At 45.1% G+C, this 17960-nt stretch overlaps 1 protein-coding gene across 1 annotated transcript in view; it reads right to left on the bottom strand.

Annotated features, from left to right (window-relative positions):
* NRGN (neurogranin) overlaps window positions 1-17960 on the bottom strand; it is a 47813-nt gene that overhangs the window by 9186 nt on the left and 20667 nt on the right. Inside the window, exon 2 of the mRNA XM_035140203.2 lies at window positions 17039-17242. Within this exon, the coding sequence (XP_034996094.1) occupies window positions 17042-17242 (201 nt within the window). The 3' untranslated portion in view covers window positions 17039-17041. The remainder of the gene's footprint in view (window positions 1-17038; window positions 17243-17960) is intronic.

Below are 17960 nucleotides of genomic sequence, written 5' to 3'. Positions count from 1 at the left end.
GAATGGCAATAGGACAGAGCTGGGGTGATCTTTCCTGCAGCCCCATCCCATGTTCTGGGCATGTGGCCAAGCAGCAGGCAAAAAGCCCCTTACCACCCTTACCAACAAGTCCCTGTTGTAACTTAAGCGGCTTTAGATTGCCTTGGGCAAGATTGAGCAATTAAGCTACTGACAAATTTTTAAAAAAATAATGATAGGAGATATTCGCAACAAAATGACAATGAATTTTCATGATTTCTTTAAAAAAAACCTCACAGAATGATGCAAAAATGCGTAGAACTGAACTTGAGACTGGAAAACGAGAAACTGAGAGAAACCAAAATTGCCATACAGTGGTACCTCTAGTTGCAGACACGATACATTCCGGGGTGCCATTTGCACCCCAAATATTCCGCAAATAGAGCGGCGCTTCTGCGCAAGCGTGGCGCGTGATAGAGCACTTCTGCGCATCTGTGAAGCACGCAGAATGCTTGTGCGTGTGCGCACGTGGTGAAACCCAGAAGTATACACTTCCGGGTTTGCTGTGTTCGCAAGCCGAAAAGACGCAACATGAACCTAACGCAACACGAGGTATGACTGTACAGTGGAACCTCGGTTTTCAAATGTAATCTGTTCCAGAAGACCGTTCGACATCCAAAACCCGAAGCATACATTTCCGGAAGCAAATACTTACGGAAAACTCAATACAGAAGCCGCGTGGCACGTTCAACTTCCGAAAACCGAAACGTTTGACTTCTGAGACATTTGAAAACCGAGGTTCCACCTTGGATCTTGAATGGCTTAGTTGCCAAATGTTTTAGCTCCCGATGATCGAAAAACAGAAGAAATTATTCCGGTTTTCAAGATTTTTGAAAGTCGGATGTCCGGCACAGCTTCCGTGGATTCCGATTGGCTGCAGGCAGCTCTTGCAGCCAATCAGAAGCCACACCTTGGTTTTCGAACGATTCTGGGAGTCGGATGGACTTCCGGAACGGATTCCGTTCAACTTCTGAGGTATGACTGTATTTGCCAATCCCTACCTCCAGGGACCCAGGTGGTGCTGTGGTTAAACCACTGAGCCTAGGGCTTGCTGATCAGAAGGTCGGCGGTTCAAATCCCTGTGACGGGGTGAGCTCCCGTTGCTTGGTCCCAGCTCCTGCCAACCTAGCAGTTCGAAAGCACGTAAAAATGCAAGTAGATAAATAGGAACCGCTACAGCGGGAAGGTAAACGGCGTTTCCATGTGCTGCTCTGGTTTTCCAGAAGCAGCTTTGTCATGCTGGCCATATGACCTGGAAGCTATACGCCGGCTCCCTCGGCCAATAATGCGAGATGAGCGCGCAACCCCAGAGTCGGTCACGACTGGACCTAATGGTCAGGGGTCCCTTTACCTTTACCTCCAGGCTAGTGTAGGGAGGATGGGCAATCCAATCCATGCAGCATACGCAGCTCTGTCCTCCAAAAAAGGGGGGTCGCTGGAGCACCCTGCATTGCAGGGGTTTGCAATAGATGACCCTTTGGGTCCCATCCAACTTCTATTCTACCCTAATCTGCTGCCCAATGCTATTTCCTCACTCTACCTAATAAAAGGGCCGTCCCACCTAAAACTGATTTCGGAATCCATAGGAAGTGTAAGGATTATTTATGCTACATTGTTGTTGTTGTTGTTGTTGTTGTTGTTGTTGTTGTTGTTGTTGTTGTTGTTGTTGCTCTTCTTCTTCCTTCTGTCCCTCCCTTTCCTTTAGAATCGTTTAATAAATATCTCAATTAGAAACCTGGAGTTGAGTAACGAGGCTCCACTTGGGAGATATCGCCCACGCCGACCGTTCAGCCTAATTACTAAAAGGAGAGCTGGCTTATGTCTGTCTCCTGCCTTCTTTTAAAATCTCTTGAGTTTGGGTTTGGCTGGGGCTTCTTCTCAGGAAAATGGAGACAGGGTTTATTTATTTATTTTTAATTTTATTTTGCAGCCTTAGTGATCATGTGTTTGTGAGAGATAAAACACACTCATCCTTTCTTGCATGGCAAGGCACCGATGGGACCGAGAGGCCCGAGAGTCTCAAACGGTATCCGCCCTTGATTTACTCCACTTTTCTATACCTTTTTCCTGCCAAGTTTTAAAAATAGCATGTGCTGATGTGAGGCATTCAGCCTGGTGTTGCTAAGGAAGAAATCAAATTCAAATCCAGCTCCTTCATCTCCGCTGGGGCGTTAAGTCCTTGTTTCCATGCGAACTACCAGCGTGTAGGATTGCTGCCTGCCACGTTAAAAACTAGGACATACAGTTGCGACTCTTTGCTGGTTCTACATGTGGGAAGTTTGCAGAAAAGAAACAGAAAAAACAAACAAACCAGAGTCGTCGTGAAAAGCGGAACTGGTTCCTTCCTTGTTTTCAAGCTCAAATGGAGGAACCATGCAGGGTTCAATGATTGTTTTGGATTTCTAGTGCATGCATACACACATAAGGAATCAGGCCCAATTGAAATGAACACATTCAAAATGAAAACAGGAAAACGAACCTATTCTAAAGGGAGATCAAGCAAGACAACTCCTGGATCTTTCATGGGGTGCAGAGAACATGCAGCTTGTTATATACCGGTAAAAGAACACAGGCTTAATCCCTGGTATCTGCAGCGGGTATTAATGGAGCTGCAATCTCCCAGCACCTTTCACAAACTACAGTTCCCACAATTCTTTGGAGGAAAGCCATGTGCTTTAAATATAGGGTGCAGAGGAAGTGACCTTCCTATATTCTATGAGCTGCCATTTGCTTAAAAGGTAAAGGACCCCTGACCATTAGGTCCAGTCGCAAACCTGGCTTTACTAGCCAAGGGAGCCAGCGTACAGCTTCCGGGTCATGTGGCCAGCATGACTGAGCCACTTCTGGCGAACCAGAGCAGCGCACGGAAACGCCATTTACCTTCCCGCCGGAGCAGTACCTATTTATCTACTTGCACTCTGGCGTGCTTTCGAACTGCTAAACATATACGTCTTGCAAAAACGTATACATTTGGCACAAATACTTGCAAAAACTGTGGGCATTAAGGGAGACATGTATGAAAACGCATGCAAATTTTCATGTAGACTTCTTGTAAAAAATTGGTAAAATGATGTGAAATGGGCTGAACTGGGGACTGGAAAAATGAGAAGCCAAAATTGACAGATTCACCCACCCCTAATTCTGCCCTGGTCAAAACAGCCTCCATCTCTGTCATCAGTAAAAAATAAAAATAAAAATCAAACGCAGAGCTAAGTACAGATATCCCCAGCTGTTGAATGGGGCTCAAAGACGATCATTGCTCCATGGACCACAATTTGAGAACTTCTGGGCTGGGTGATAAAAACCTACTTGCCATTATTTAGAAGCTGGCCCAGTCACTCTCTCTTCCTTCCCTCCCCCCTCACGGCAACAGGCTGAGATTCAATGGTCAATAATTCACATCAATATTTTGCAGTCCCCATATGACAAGCGTCAGACACACTCCATCTATCTGACTTGCACTCCGCAGCATACATGCAACAACTCATCAGCAAATGTGGCTTTAGGGTTTTTATTTAAATTTTAAAAAGAAAAGATGAAAGGAAACAGACTACGTTGCTTTTTTACATCAAATACTATCTTAATTTGTCAGAAGGCCAAATTCCATTTCCCTTCTAATGTCTTTCCTCCCCCGCAAACCTGTACATTTGGTCTGCAAATGCTTTCGGGGGGAAAGCTATAAGCTTTGCATATGCAACCGATATCCCCGTATGGATTGGGCTAATGAAGTCATGCTGTTGAATAGGATTGCAAGCCTATTTGTGCAGGGGGGGAAACTGTGCGCCTGGAATGGAGAGGGCAAATTCTGATGTCTTTTAGGATGTCTTAATTCCACAGACCCAAGGGCCTTTTGAAGACACAATAAATCTTTCCACGTGCAATTGTGCCTCCAGTACTTCCAGTATATGATAAGGGTGTTTAAAACATCACAGGGGACTACTTTTTATATTCCTGCATACCTCACGCAGCTGGGGGGTATGGCTCAGAATGCCAGTTGCTGGAGAGCCTGAGCAGGGAAAGGCTATTGCCCTCCAAGTGTCCCTATTTTCCAGGGACAGTCCCGGATTTAGAAAAGCCGCCCCGGTTCTTAATTTGATCCTGGAATGTTTCCCAGCAGCTGCTATGAGTTGCCCAAGGGAGGAGGCTGGCAGTGGCAGCCATGGGGAGGAGAGGCCGTGGGGAGGCAACAGTATGCCCCCTTGCAGCCACCACTGCCGCCGTCGCAGCTCAGGACAAGCAATAGAACATCCTCATCCTTTCCCAGCTTGGCGGTGGTAGCAATGGTTGGGGAGGGAGGGACATTCCGGGATCAAATCAGAAGCCAGAAGTTTTCATAATTCCAGGACTGTCACTGGGAAATAGAAAAACTTGGAGGGTATGCGATTCTCCCCAGGTTACAAACCCGCCCACAGACGGGTTTGATTGGCCAGAATGTGTCTTGGAACTGTAACGATGCTGATTCCTTCCTTCCTCTGATATTTGCATGGCGGGGAAGAGTTGCACCCATTTGCTCTGCCTCCTTTGCATCTGGCCCCACCCACCGCTGGTATGTGGCCCCTGGAAGGTTAGTGTCAGGGACCGTGCTGAGGAGGGCTGCACTGAGAAGGAATGGTGGGAGCTTCCCCTCCCCTTCCCCCTGCTCCTGATCAGGATCCTGAATCTTCCCAGGAGCAAGGAAGTAGTATAGATTTGGAACAGTGGTTTGCAGAGGGGCATAGTTCAGAAGGCAGAAGTTGGGAAGTACTGGGTGGAGAACAGCTAGGAGGAGGAGAACTGGGAGAGAGAGAGAGTTAACAGACTCACTATTGCTGGCAAGCGTCCAGCCGCTCAGCCCAAGGTCAAAGACAGCGGATAAGGTGGCAGCACAGAAAGCACAGGGGTTGCAAGATCAGGTTGCAAGGCGAGGAAGTGAAGTGGGTGACTCGGGAGGAAGTGGGTGGAACCCTTAATTGGGAGCACCGCCATTCCCAGAACAGGGATTTTTTGTTCTCTCGTTGTGATCATTAAGATTTCTAACTGGTAAGAGACTCCTTTCGCTTTGTTCTGTTTATCTACGGCCAAAAAGGTGGGGGGGGAGCAGAGTTCCTGAAGACTGACAGTTGGCCATGAAGGACTGTGGCCCTTGGACACATTAAGGTTCCCCACCCTGATTTGAAAGGGTGTCTGAACCAGGTGCCCAGCACTGCACCTGCAGGCTGGAAATCCATAGCTAAAATAAGCCTTCTCCAAGCTGGTGTCCTCCAGATCTTTTGGACTATAAGTCCCATCAGTCCCACCTAGCATACTACACTGGCAGGGGCTGATGGGAGTTGTAGTTCAATCATCTGACGAGCATCCTGTTAGGGAAGTCTGCTGTACATGTCTATCTGGAACTAAGCCCTTTCGACGTCAGCTGAATTTGCTACCTCTCCCCTTCCTCTATCATTTCCCCTATACAGTGGTACCTCGGGTTACAACCACTTCGGGTTACAGACTCCGCTAACCTGGAAGTAGTACCTTCGGTTAAGAACTGTGCCCCAGGATGAGAACAGAAATTGCGTGGTGGTGGCAGCGGGAGGCCCCATTAGCTAAAGTGGTACCTCAGGTTAAGAACGGTTTCAGGTTAAGAACAGACCTCTGGAACAAATTAAGTTCGTAACCAGAGGTACCAGTATATTTGAATTGTAGTTTGGAAGCTCCTTGAATGCAGGGACCTGACTTCTTATACTTTGTGAACTGCCACACACATTGATGGCACAATAATAAACTCTAATATTCATAATAATACATAAAAAAGCTAGACAACTAATGTTTTTCTTTTCTTCCCGGCATGTAATTGTAACTTTAAAAGTTAAATTAGTTTTTTGGGTTCTTTTTAGGAATTAAAAAGCTCTTTTTTGAGATGCCGAACACATTTATATGCAGAAAACAGAATGGTGTTGACAACAATGAGCTAGTTAATTTCATTTATTCATCTCAAAGGGAATTAATCAAATCTGCATAATTATTTCCAAGGTTGAAAGGTATGTTTAGTTATTTAAAATGCGACTTTCTCTATTGAGGAGAAGTGCAGGAGTGTGGGGTGGATTTAGCAGACAGTGTTGTGATTTATCAGAGAAAAGTGGAAAGCAATGATTGGAGCAGACAGATTGATGGTTTATTACACACAGGTTGCCTGGGCTAGATGTGGACTGTTCTAAACCGTCTTTTTGCGGAACACAATCCCAAAGGGGTGTGTGTGTGTGTGTGTGTGTGTGTGTGTGTGTGTGTGTGTGTGGAATGCAACTTCATTCTTGGCTGAAGCAGATGCAACTTATTTGTCTTGACGCAACTGCATGCTTGAGGGATCCCAGATTTTAAAAGTAGCATCTTGTGGTTGTCTAATTGCCCCTCTCGGCTGGTGCTCCAGCACAGCTTTCTCAGGGTGGTGGGTGGGAGAAAAGTGGCGTCTTGCTGAGCTAATAACCATTCCAAACAAATTGCTCCTAATGTGTAAGCACATTTTCCTCTCCTTGCTCAGTTGTTTCCCACAACCACAGGGGTGAACAGGCTCAAAAACCCGCACAATTGTGCCCAGGGGGTGCTGCCTAAACAAAGGCCGGTGGTTTGCATTTCCAGAGGGGAGAGCTAGGTTTGCCTGTGGGTGGTGTTATAAGAATTCTAAGGCCCCAAATATAAAATAAATGTTCATAAGTGTACAAGGCAAACACATACATAAGTCTATAAACCACGTGTCTGAAATAGTTGTTGTTGTTTAGTCGTTTAGTCGTGTCCGACTCTTCGTGACCCCATGGCATAGCACGCCAGGCACTCCTGTCTTGCACTGCCTCCCGCAGTTTGGTCAAACTCATGTTCGTAGCTTCGAGAACACTGTCCTCTTGTCCTCTGTCGTCCCCTTCTCCTAGTGCCCTCAATCTTTCCCAACATCAGGGTCTTTTCCAAGGATTCTTCTCTTCTCATGAGGTGGCCAAAGTATTGGAGCCTCAGCTTCACGATCTGTCCTTCCAGGGAGCACTCAGGGCTTATTTCCTTAAGAATGGATAGGTTTGATCTTCTAGCAGTCCATGGGACTCTCAAGAGTCTCCTCCAGCACCATAATTCAAAAGCATCAATTCTTCGGCGATCAGCCTTCTTTATGGTCCAGCTCTCACTTCCATACATCACTACTGGGAAAACCATAGCTTTAACTATACGGACCTTTGTCGGCAAGGTGATGTCTCTGCTTTTTAAGATGCTGTCTAGGTTTGTCATTGCTTTTCTCCCAAGAAGCAGGCGTCTTTTAATTTCGTGACTGCTGTCACCATCTGCAGTGATCAAGGAGCCCAAGAAAGTAAAATCTCTCACTGCCTCCATTTCTTCCCCTTCTATTTGCCAGGAGGTGATGGGACCGGTGGCCATGATCTTGGTTTTTTTGATGTTGAGCTTCAGACCATATTTTGTGCTCTCCTCTTTCACCCTCATTAAAAGGTCCTTTAATTCCTCCTCGCTTTCTGCCATCAAGGTTGTGTCATCTGCATATCTGAGGTTGTTGATATTTCTTCCGGCAATCTTGATTCCGGCTTGGAATTCATCTAGTCCAGCCTTTCGCATGATGAATTCTGCATATAAGTTAAATAAGCAGGGAGACAATATACAACCTTGTCGTACTCCTTTCCCAATTTTGAACCAATCAGTTGTTCCATATCCAGTTCTAACTGTAGCTTCTTGTCCCACATAGAGATTTCTCAGGAGACAGATGAGGTGATCAGGCACTCCCATTTCTTTAAGAACTTGCCATAGATTGCTGTGGTCGACACAGTCAAAGGCTTTTGCATAGTCAATGAAGCAGAAGTAGACGTTTTTCTGGAACTCTCTAGCTTTCTCCATAATCCAGCGCATGTTTGCTATTTGGTCTCTGGTCTGAAATAGTACAGGAGGGCAATCCTGAAGTCATTTTGACTCTCCCAAACCGTTTTGACTCTCTCAAATTGACCTCAAATATTTCTCTGCAAGAAGGAAAAAATGGGAAAGCCTCTCCATTGTCTTTTGCTTACCTGTCTTAAGGGCGTATTTGTGCATGAATAGGGAGAGCCTGTGACCTGGATTCAGGAATTAAAGTATTTACCATCGCAGAAGAACGGCCAGGCTGCCCAGGTAAAGCAATCAGTGACCATTGTCAGGTATCCTGGGAGACAGGATTTCTGCTGTAGACCACCTCTTTCTGTGATGTGTGTATGATGTTTTCGGGCGTGGTCTTAAGCTACAGGGTGGGCACTTTCAAAAGTCTATATAAGGGCATGTGCACCATTGCTCTGGGTTCTCTCCTCCCTCCTGCATGTGGTGAGTGGGGACCCTGTTGCAACAGTTAATAAAGATCAGGCTTACTAGCCACTTTGCTTCTCAAGATTCTCTGGTTGGCCTCTACCGATAGGGAACCCACTTAAGGACTCTATACAGGCTCTTGGATACCCCATAAGGGAAAAGGAGCAGTTTTTTTCTATAACAGTGGTTAAAAGTTTTCCATTATTCACAGTTGCTAATGGCATGGGTGTTTCTACACACACACACACACACACACACACACACACACACACACACACCACCTGAGTACAGAAGTACAGGAGAATTGCATCTGATTTCTTTACTCCTGCCACATAGCTGTCAATGAAAAAGGATAGGAAATTGCAGCTCTAGACAGTACCGAATTCACAAACACATTTGGATTTTAAAGGCGCTAGTCCCTCTGCTACTCCTGTCTTTTTTCTGCATAGATGTTTAAGGTTTGTTTGGTTGTTGCTTTTTTTTTTAAAGCTTTTTATGGGTTCTGTTCATTGTACAATGGTACCTCGGAAATCGAATAGAATCTGTTCCGGAAGTCCGTTCAACTTCCAAAACGTTCGAAAACCAAGGAGCTGCTTCCGATTGGCTGCAGGAAGCTCCTGCAGCCAATCGGAAGCCACGGAAGTTGCAACGGACATTTGGGTTCCTAAAAACTTTCGCAAACCGGAACGCTCACTTCTGGGTTCATGGTGTTCAGGAGCCAAAACGTTCAACTTGCAAGGCATTCGGGATCCAAGGTACGACTGTAATTGCTTTTAGCATGTCTATTGTGTCCATAGGTCGTTTCTATGAATAAAGCAACTAATTAATATAAATGCTACCACTAATAATCATGATCATAATAATTGCTTCAGGGACAGAACTAAGCTTGAGCCTGCCTTACCATTTATCCATAATAATCACAATTTGTGCGATGTTGCTAGCTTGCTGTTGAGTTGACAACACCCAACATGGAGCGAGTAGCGGGGAAATAATTATTTTTCTCTGCCAGAAATCTTCCCAGCAAGTCTGCACAGCACGTAGCATCTGTTTTCCACCGAAATGAGTAGGAAGGGATGTCAAGAATCATCTAGTCTGACTACACAGGGAAGATACTCTAGAGACAAGTTTTTTAAAAAAAAAATACGTAAAATACAATAAAACAGGAGGGGGATCCAAATTGGCACCTGGAATAAATTATGAAAATTGAATACATTTGCTTCTTTTTTGCATAAGTATTTTCTGCTGGCCATCGGGGTGTGTGTGTGTGTGTGTGTGTGTGTGTGAAGAAATAGTTCAAAGGATTGAAGCCCCCAGTGCAAGTCCTGCTCTCATGCCGACACATCAGCTTAAACAGGCATTGTTCACAGTTCTCATTGCAACTATGAGCACTAGCAACTTGGAAGGAAGGAAGGAATGAAAGAAGGAAGGAAGGAGCTGAAAAGATTGCCCGGCATCTAATTCTAAGCTTATGGTATAAAATTTAACACCAGCAGCACCAGTAGCCAGTTCTCCAATTCAAATGGGCAGCCAGAGTGACTCTCAAAAGAAACAGAAATAAAATACACAATATTAAAGTCACAAATCTGGACAGCAATCATTAAAAGAAGCAGTCATTAAACTCACTTCTCCCTGAAGAACTGCTTCCAGTGACTGTAGAAAACGCTAATCTAGATGGTCTTATTTTTCCTACATATTAAAAGCAGCAGCAGTGATAAACTTTAAGAGCCTGTTCAAATAGAAATATTTTCAGCTTCAAAAATGTTTAAAAGAACCTTTGCTTAAACCTTTGCTTAAAAAACAAACAACAACCCTGAATTCTAGATGCCAAAATCCCAAGGGAGCAGAAAAGAATATTTATGTATGCAACCACGGCTGCGCGGATGTTATTGGTCCAGAGATGGAAAAAATATAAAGTTTCTACCAGAGAAGAATGGCAGATGAAGTTGATGGACTATGCTGAAATGGCTAAAATGACCAGAAGAGTCAGAATGGGGAAAATTTAAAGACTATTGTAAGCAGTTAAAATCATTAGTGGGATTGGAATATGACTTGTATGTAGTCTAAGAGTGAAATTTGGACACAATGGAGATGTAAAAGATTTGGATCATCATAAAAGATGCAGAAGGAAATGATTAATAAGAAGATCCACAAAGGGGAGGATGGAAGTCCAGGAAATTTCTTGGAATCTTGTTTTCATTATTTATGTTTGATATATCTCTGTAAATTTTTAATTTGAAAAACGCCGAAGAATTGATGCTTTTGAATTATGGTGCTGGAGGAGACTCTTGAGAGTCCCATGGACTGCAAGAAGATCAAACCTCTCCATTTTGAAGGAAATCAGCCCTGAGAGCTCACTGGAAGGACAGATCCTGAAGCTGAGGCTCCAATACTTTGGCCACCTCATGAGAAGAGAAGACTCCCTGGAAAAGACCCTGATGTTGGGAAAGATGGAGGGCACAAGGAGAAGGGGACGACAGAGGACGAGATGGTTGGACAATGTTCTCAAAGCCACCAACATGAGTCTGACCAAACTGCGGGAGACAGTGGAAGACAGGAGTGCCTGGCGTGCTCTGGTCCATGGGGTCACGAAGAGTCGGACATGACTAAACAACAACAAAGCTGCCCTGAAAGTAACTTGAAGTGAGAGAACACACAATTGTGCATAGAAGCCATTTTTCAGTAGCTGGAGTGTCACATGTAGAAGGCCTGTGTTCAAATCCCCTCCAGCCACTAAATTCACTAGGTAACCTTAGGCTGCTCACTGCTTCTCTCAGCTGAACCTACCTCACAGGGTTGTTGTGAAGAGGCTCTACAACAGGGAATAAAATACGACTGCAGAAATCCAGCATGGATGCCCCTCTGCTTCCCCAGGGCCATGTGACTAAAGCAACTTATAAACTGCTTCAATATTTTCATAGGACTGGAAAACTTTCTTCTCCTCGTTATGTATTTATTAAGGCTATTTTCCTTTCCAAACCACCAACTGGCTGATTCTGCCAAGGTACCCAAAGCGCTTTATGGTTTTAAAATACCCAGATAGATGAATGATATAAAATGTAAATTTAGCCCTTCTGGAGGCAGCAAGATGCCATCTTTGCCTTGCTCTCTCTTTGCTGTTTACAAGTTGTTGTTTTTGTTGATTTTTGGAAATCTGTTGTTTTTGGTTTTTAGAGCGTTGGTGGTTTGATGCACTTTCTGAATTCATTTTTATTGGATGCCTTTGAATTTGTTTTTATTGCATGCATTGGAAATTGTTTTTAATGGATGTATTTTAATTCTTATCAGCCACTCTGCATTTCTTTTCGAGAGAGAGAAAAGTGGGCTGTGGCATTTTAAGATTATTATTATTATTATTATTATTATTATTATTATTTTAAAAAAGGGTATTGGAAGAAAGAAAGCAAAAAACAGGACTGTAGTAAGACCAACAACAACAACAAGATCAACAACAACAACAACAGGTTTCACTACACACTTGCTTAATGGATGTGTCATCCCATCATACGCTTTTGAATATCACAGTGAGGAACCAACAAATGCCTCTGTGGTGTGGAGGTTAGAGCAGGCATGGGAAACCTGTGGTTCCCCAGGTGCTGTTGGACTACAATTCCCATCATCCTTAGCTACTGACCATGCTGGCTGGTGCCAATGGGAACTGCGAACCTGATAACCTCTGAAGGAGGGAACGGGAAACCTGTCCCCAGGTGTGAGTGTTAGACTTGGCCGAGAGAGACCCAGGTTCAAATCCTCACTCAGCCATGAAGCTCACTGGGAAGGGGCATAGCGTGAAGGGGCCACAGGGTCGTGGCCCTGGGCATACATTTAGAGAGGGTGCAATCCAGGTGTCCCCACACAGGTGACCCCACTTGGCCCAGCCTGGTCTCCTCTCTGCCCACCACGTCAGCCAGCCAGGCTCATCCCTGTGCAGGTAGGCAGGTCACTCAGAGTGGTCCCGCTTTGCTCTGATGTAGATGAGGTCACTTCAACGGGAGCAAGGGCTGGGGTCTACACACATCCCTCCACCTGGCACATATGTTCCTGCCTCACCCATGCCCTGGGTGCCAGCAACCGACGCTACGCCACTGTCACAGGGTGACCATGGGCCAGTCACTACTTTTGGCTTAACTTTACCTGGCAGGTTTGTTATGAGAATAAAGATGGGGGTGGGGAGGAGAGCCAAGTATGCCACGTTGAACTCGCTCATCTGGAACAGAGCAGGTCAAATTGTTTGCTTCTTGTCCTCAATCTGACAGCCTCAAAGGGCAAGCTGTACTGGATACGTCACGTGGCCCGCTTTTCTCGATCTATTTCTGCTTTGGTGTCTTTGTGCTTTGTACACCCCCAGGTCCTCTCTCCCCTGTAAAAAGTAAAAAGGTAAAGGACTCCTCAATGGTTCAGTCCAGTCAAAGGTGACTAAGGGGTTGCGGCACTCATCTTGCTTTTCAGGGTGAAGGAGCCGTGTTTGTCCACAGACAGCTTTCCAGGTCATATGGCCAGCATGACTAGACCACTTCACAACGGAACACCATGATGGAAACCAGAGCACATGGAAACACTGTTTACCTTCCCGCCACAGTGGTACCTATTTATCTACTTGCACTTTGACGTGCTTTTGAACTGCTAGGTTGGCAGGAGCTAGGGCAGAGCAACAGGAGCTCACCCCATCGTGAGGATTCAAACCACCGACCTTCTGATCGGCATGCCCGAAGCTCAGTGGTTTAAACCACAGAGCCTCCCCTGTGACATGTCTGTAGGCAGAAAGCCCAGTCTGCTCCTGCCTCAGCAGGAGAAAGTTCTCCGGGCAACTGGCGAAAGACCATAGAAACACAGGGAGCTGACATATGCCTAATCAGGCCATCAGTCGATCTGCCTCAGCATTGCATCTACAGTGACCAGAAGCAGCTCTCCATGGTCTCAGGCAGTGTTATCTCGCAGCCCTACTTGGAGATCCCAGGGATTGAACCTTGGGACTTACATGCAAAGCAGATGTTCTGTCCTTGAGCTATGCCCTGAAGGTAGAAGACAGAGTGATGGGAGCTTGTGAAAGGCAGCAAAGGGGCTGGAGGTAAGGAAGGAACTGAGGTGCTGGCAGCCGTTAAGGAAACAACTCTGTGTGCCAGGATTGGGCCCATGGGCAGCAGTCAGGGGTGAGCCAGAGCTGAAGACTAGGCCAAACCAGAAGTCAGAACCAAAGACGAACCAAGGCTATAGGGGCCCAAGAGCACAGAAGGTTCGCATTGCTCAAGTGAGGCTGAACTGCAAGAGGAAAGTCTTCCATAGTCCTTCCCATCCAACAGGATCCAATGGCCATCCAGGGTGGGCAGAGTCAATCTGGGGCTTGAAGGTGCTTTGCAGAAAAGCTGCTATTTGCAGCTTGGTGGCTCCCCACTTAGAGGAGCTGCACACCGATCCAGATGCTCCTGACAGCATATGTTTTTCCCCCCATGCGTAAAAGGCTAATAGCAGCTCGGGGGGGGGGGGCGGTGTGACCATTCAGACTGGGAAAATGTATTGGAGGATTAATGAAGGTTTAGAAAAAACCTTCATTGTTGCAGCCCTGATCTGGACTGTGCCTACCCTTCCATGGCAGCATTCAACATTTTGTTTTAAAAAGAGGGAGAACCAATAATGGAGGAAGGGATTTGCACCCAGTACATTATCAAGGCAGCTTATAAGGAAACATTAAAACGACTTCAAATAAGCGGTGCATGAAAAGCAACAGCAACAAAACCAGGACGTCTTTAAAAGCATCAACAGCGGCTCTCACGTGTGGTTTTGGTGCCTCTCACCCTTGCGGGAAAGTTCACCCAACTGAAAGTTCACCAAACTGTAGGGAGCTAAATCTAAAAGCAACAATAGACCACGGGAGACTGCTTTTGTGGTGGACGCACTATCAAGCTGCTGACTACCATGGAGAAAGAGAAAGGGTCAGTATGATCTCAATATTCTTTTTAAAAAATAAATAAATACAGGATTCCCAGACATTATTTCATGTCATGCAATATTTTCTCCCTTCCTGTCATTAATGTTGTAGCAACAGGGGACAAAAAAAGAGCCAGGCTGAGGGTCCATCTAAACCTGCATCCTCTTCCCAACGAAGGGCAAGCAGTTGTTTCCAGGAAGCCAACAAGCAGGCTATGAAGTGTCTCCATTGCTCCCTGCCCCCCCCCCGACCTCAGCAAAATTGTATTTGGAGCTCCCCTGAGTATAAAAGATGTCATTTAGCTATCATTGCCAATAGGACCTCCATGCCACGAATTTATCTGGTGCAGCAATTAATTCTGCAAAATGCACCGGCCAAATGTGCTGTTCTGCTGCACTGGATTCCACCACACATCTCTGGCCACCTTGCATAAGGTGTCTTCCTCCAAGGCTGCAGACACACTGTGCACTTACAGCAGGCATCCCCAAACTTCGGCCCTCCAGATGTTTGGACTACAATTCCCATCTTCCCTGACCACTGGTCCTGTTATCTAGGAATCATGGGAGTTATAGGCCAAAACATCTGGAGGGCCGCAGTTTGGGGGTGCCTGACTTACAGCATATGTAACACACGTAACATCTGCCCAAAGAATCCATGTAGGTTGTTAAGGGTGCTGGGAATTGTAGCTCTGGGGGGGGATAAACTACAATTCCCGGGATTCTTTGTGTTCAGCTACTGATTGATTGATTGATTGATTGTGTGACTGCGTAAATGGATAAAAGCCCCACAACCAAACAATGACTATCATCAGTGCAGGTAAGGAAAAAAAATTGAATTTTTTATCATCTACAATACTGTCTTACTTATTTTATAGTTCAGTACACTGATTATTGCTTTCAATTTATGGATCAATGGTCTCGTTAGATAGTAAAGTTCATGTTAAATGGCTGTTTTAGAGGTTGTTTTTAAAAGTCTGGAATGGATTAAACCATTTTGCATTACTAACTATGGGAAAGCGTGCCTTGGTTTTGGAAGGCTTTGGTTTTGGAACAGACTTCCGGAATGGATTAAGTTTGAGAACCAAGGTACCACTGTATGTGCTTAAGTGGGAAAATGAGGAAAGGGCAGGGATCAATTCTGGAGACCATAAACATTAATAGAAAGCATGAGTTTTCATTCTCTCAACAATGACAGCCTAATAAAGTAAGATATTTCTACAGGGCAGGCATAGTGGGCGTATTCATCATAATTACTGCAAAATTGCTGCGTAGAATAATGAATGGTTATCTTGGCCATTAAAATGATACTGTACAATGATAGTATTGGTTACAATGCAGTAATTGCAACAAGGCTTTTCGAAGCCTGTTTGTTTTGTCCTTCGGATGCGTTGCAGAAATGATTGTTCAAAACGAATGAAAAACGGGAACGAACGTGCCCAGAAATGAAATTCCATTTGTTTTCTTTTTGCATGCACTTGGAATGAGCTTGTATTGGAGCCCTCCAGATGTTTTAGACTACAAAACCCAGCAGCCCCAGTCAGCACTGTCATGCCACTGGGGCTGCTGGGAGTGGTAGTCCATAACATCTGAAGTACACCAGGATGGGAAAGACTGAATTGTTTGCATTACTTATCTGTGCACCAAAATGTCTCGGGGAAAGAGGAGAGACAGCCATGAAATTGACAGATTGGTGGTAAATTCTATTTAGTTTTGACTGCAGTTAGGCTGAGTCTGTTGCTCCTTGTTTAATTGCCTATTAAATGGGAACCCTTTGTCCAATCCATCTGAAAATTGGCAGGTCTGATGCCCAGAGGGAATAATAGAATGACTGCAAATTTCATGTCATTGGAATGAAAAGCACCCAAGATGATACCATACCCCTCGGAAGACTGTCTGAATCTTTCACAGAAATCAATGGGAAGTGTACAGGATATGCACTTTTTAAAATTGCCTCTGAAATTATAGGAAGCTTTTGTTCAATCAACCCCCCTGGAATCTGGCATCTTTGACACCCTGGGGAGTTAACTGTGGCCCTTGACATGTTGCTGTACCCCAACTCCCGTCATTCCTGTTATGTATTCAGTGGTCTGTGTTTGCCTGAGCTTGAGCCTGGACTAAGGATTCTGAGCTCTGGTGTTCTGATTTGATACATGTTCTCCAATCACGGAACATTTCAGGATTTGGGCCTCTGCCATTGGCCCTTGAACTCTGAGTCGTGATTCGCAGTTTGCAAGTTTAAACAGCCAATCACGTGGGGAGTGGGAGTGGCCCAGGCCTTCAGAAATGTATATAAGCAGTTGCTTTTCCTCTGTTTCCTAGTTATGTAGTTCAATCAAAGTTCTTGCTGTTATCACTGTGTCTTGCCTCATGGGAAGCCACCTACACTTCAGTTCCTACCATTGACCATGATGGCTTGGTCATAGACAATGGTCAAGGATAATGGGAGCTGGGATTCATTGATATCTGGAAGGTCACAGGCTCCCTGACCCTTTGTTAAGAGAATAAGGGCAGAGATTACTGCAGGGATGGGGAAACTGTGGCCTTCCAGGTGCTGTTGGACTACAACTCCCATCAGCACCAGCCAGCCTAGCCAATGTCCAGGGGTGGTGATAACACTTGTCTAACAACATCTGGAGGCCCACAGGCCCCTCATTCCTGCTCTAGACCACAGCAGCTTACGTATGCCACAATAAATTGTTCCATCTTTTAGGTACCACAAGACTCTTAGTAGGAAGGTAAATTAAACTAGGTACATGCAAAAGAATGGTTCTCAATAAAAACAAACAAGTAAGCTGGGCTGGGGCATTAGGCTCCTTACCACTTAATCTCCATTGCGTAGGTCCCCCGCACGAGTGCTGCTCGTGCACTCGGGGTCCTTGCTTTTGCGCTCTCCCCCTTTGATCTTCTTCCTAGTCATATGGCCACGGAAACTGGCCTGGATCTTGGCGGCAGCCGCATTGGCACTGGGGTCATCCAAGGGAATATCCATGATGTCTTCATCCAGCTTGGTGCAAGCCCCTTCCTGTGAGAGAGGGAAGGAAGCAAAATAAAAACAGGAAGTCCTCACGCCATCAGGTACATTCTGGTCAGGTACAAAGGAGAAGTACCAACAAAAGAAGAATGGCAGATGAAACCGATGGAGTATGCGGAGATGGCGAAACTGACGGGGAAGATCCGGAACCAGGAAGATCAAGGATTTTCTAAAGACTGGAGTAATTTATTTAAAAGACCACTGTAAACAATTAAAATCTTTGGCAGGGATGTAAGGACACTTGTAATGTGGAATTATTTATGATTATTATGGTTATTAACAGATGGATAATGGTAAAAGATGCAGCAAATTTAATCTTAAACATGGAACCCATGGAGGGAAGGAAGGAAGGGAGATTCAAAAGAACCTTGTACTTTAATGTCTGAAATGGTTGTTAAAATGATAAAATTATGGGGTGGGGGGGGCAATAAAAAATGAAAAAAGAAAAAGAAAAGTTCAGATCACCATCTTGATTCAAAATGTCATCCAATTGTATCCAAACATAGACAAAAACCTGCTACTTGGTCTCAGGAGCCAGCATGAACTGACAGCTTTCCAAGATATGGGTTTGATGTCAGTCTGGACCATGGCTGCTTTTTGTCATATTATTCAAAGCAAAACCAACCAACTAACCAATGTTCATTTATCCCTGAAGTTCTCATCAAGGGCTGTTTGTGCTAACTTTAATTACAGCTTGGTGCTGACTTCA

The sequence above is a fragment of the Zootoca vivipara genome, chromosome 15 (genome assembly GCF_963506605.1).
Source record: "Zootoca vivipara chromosome 15, rZooViv1.1, whole genome shotgun sequence".
NCBI classification, from domain to species: Eukaryota; Metazoa; Chordata; class Lepidosauria; order Squamata; family Lacertidae; genus Zootoca; species Zootoca vivipara.
This window is presented reverse-complemented; position numbering and strand designations above follow the sequence as displayed.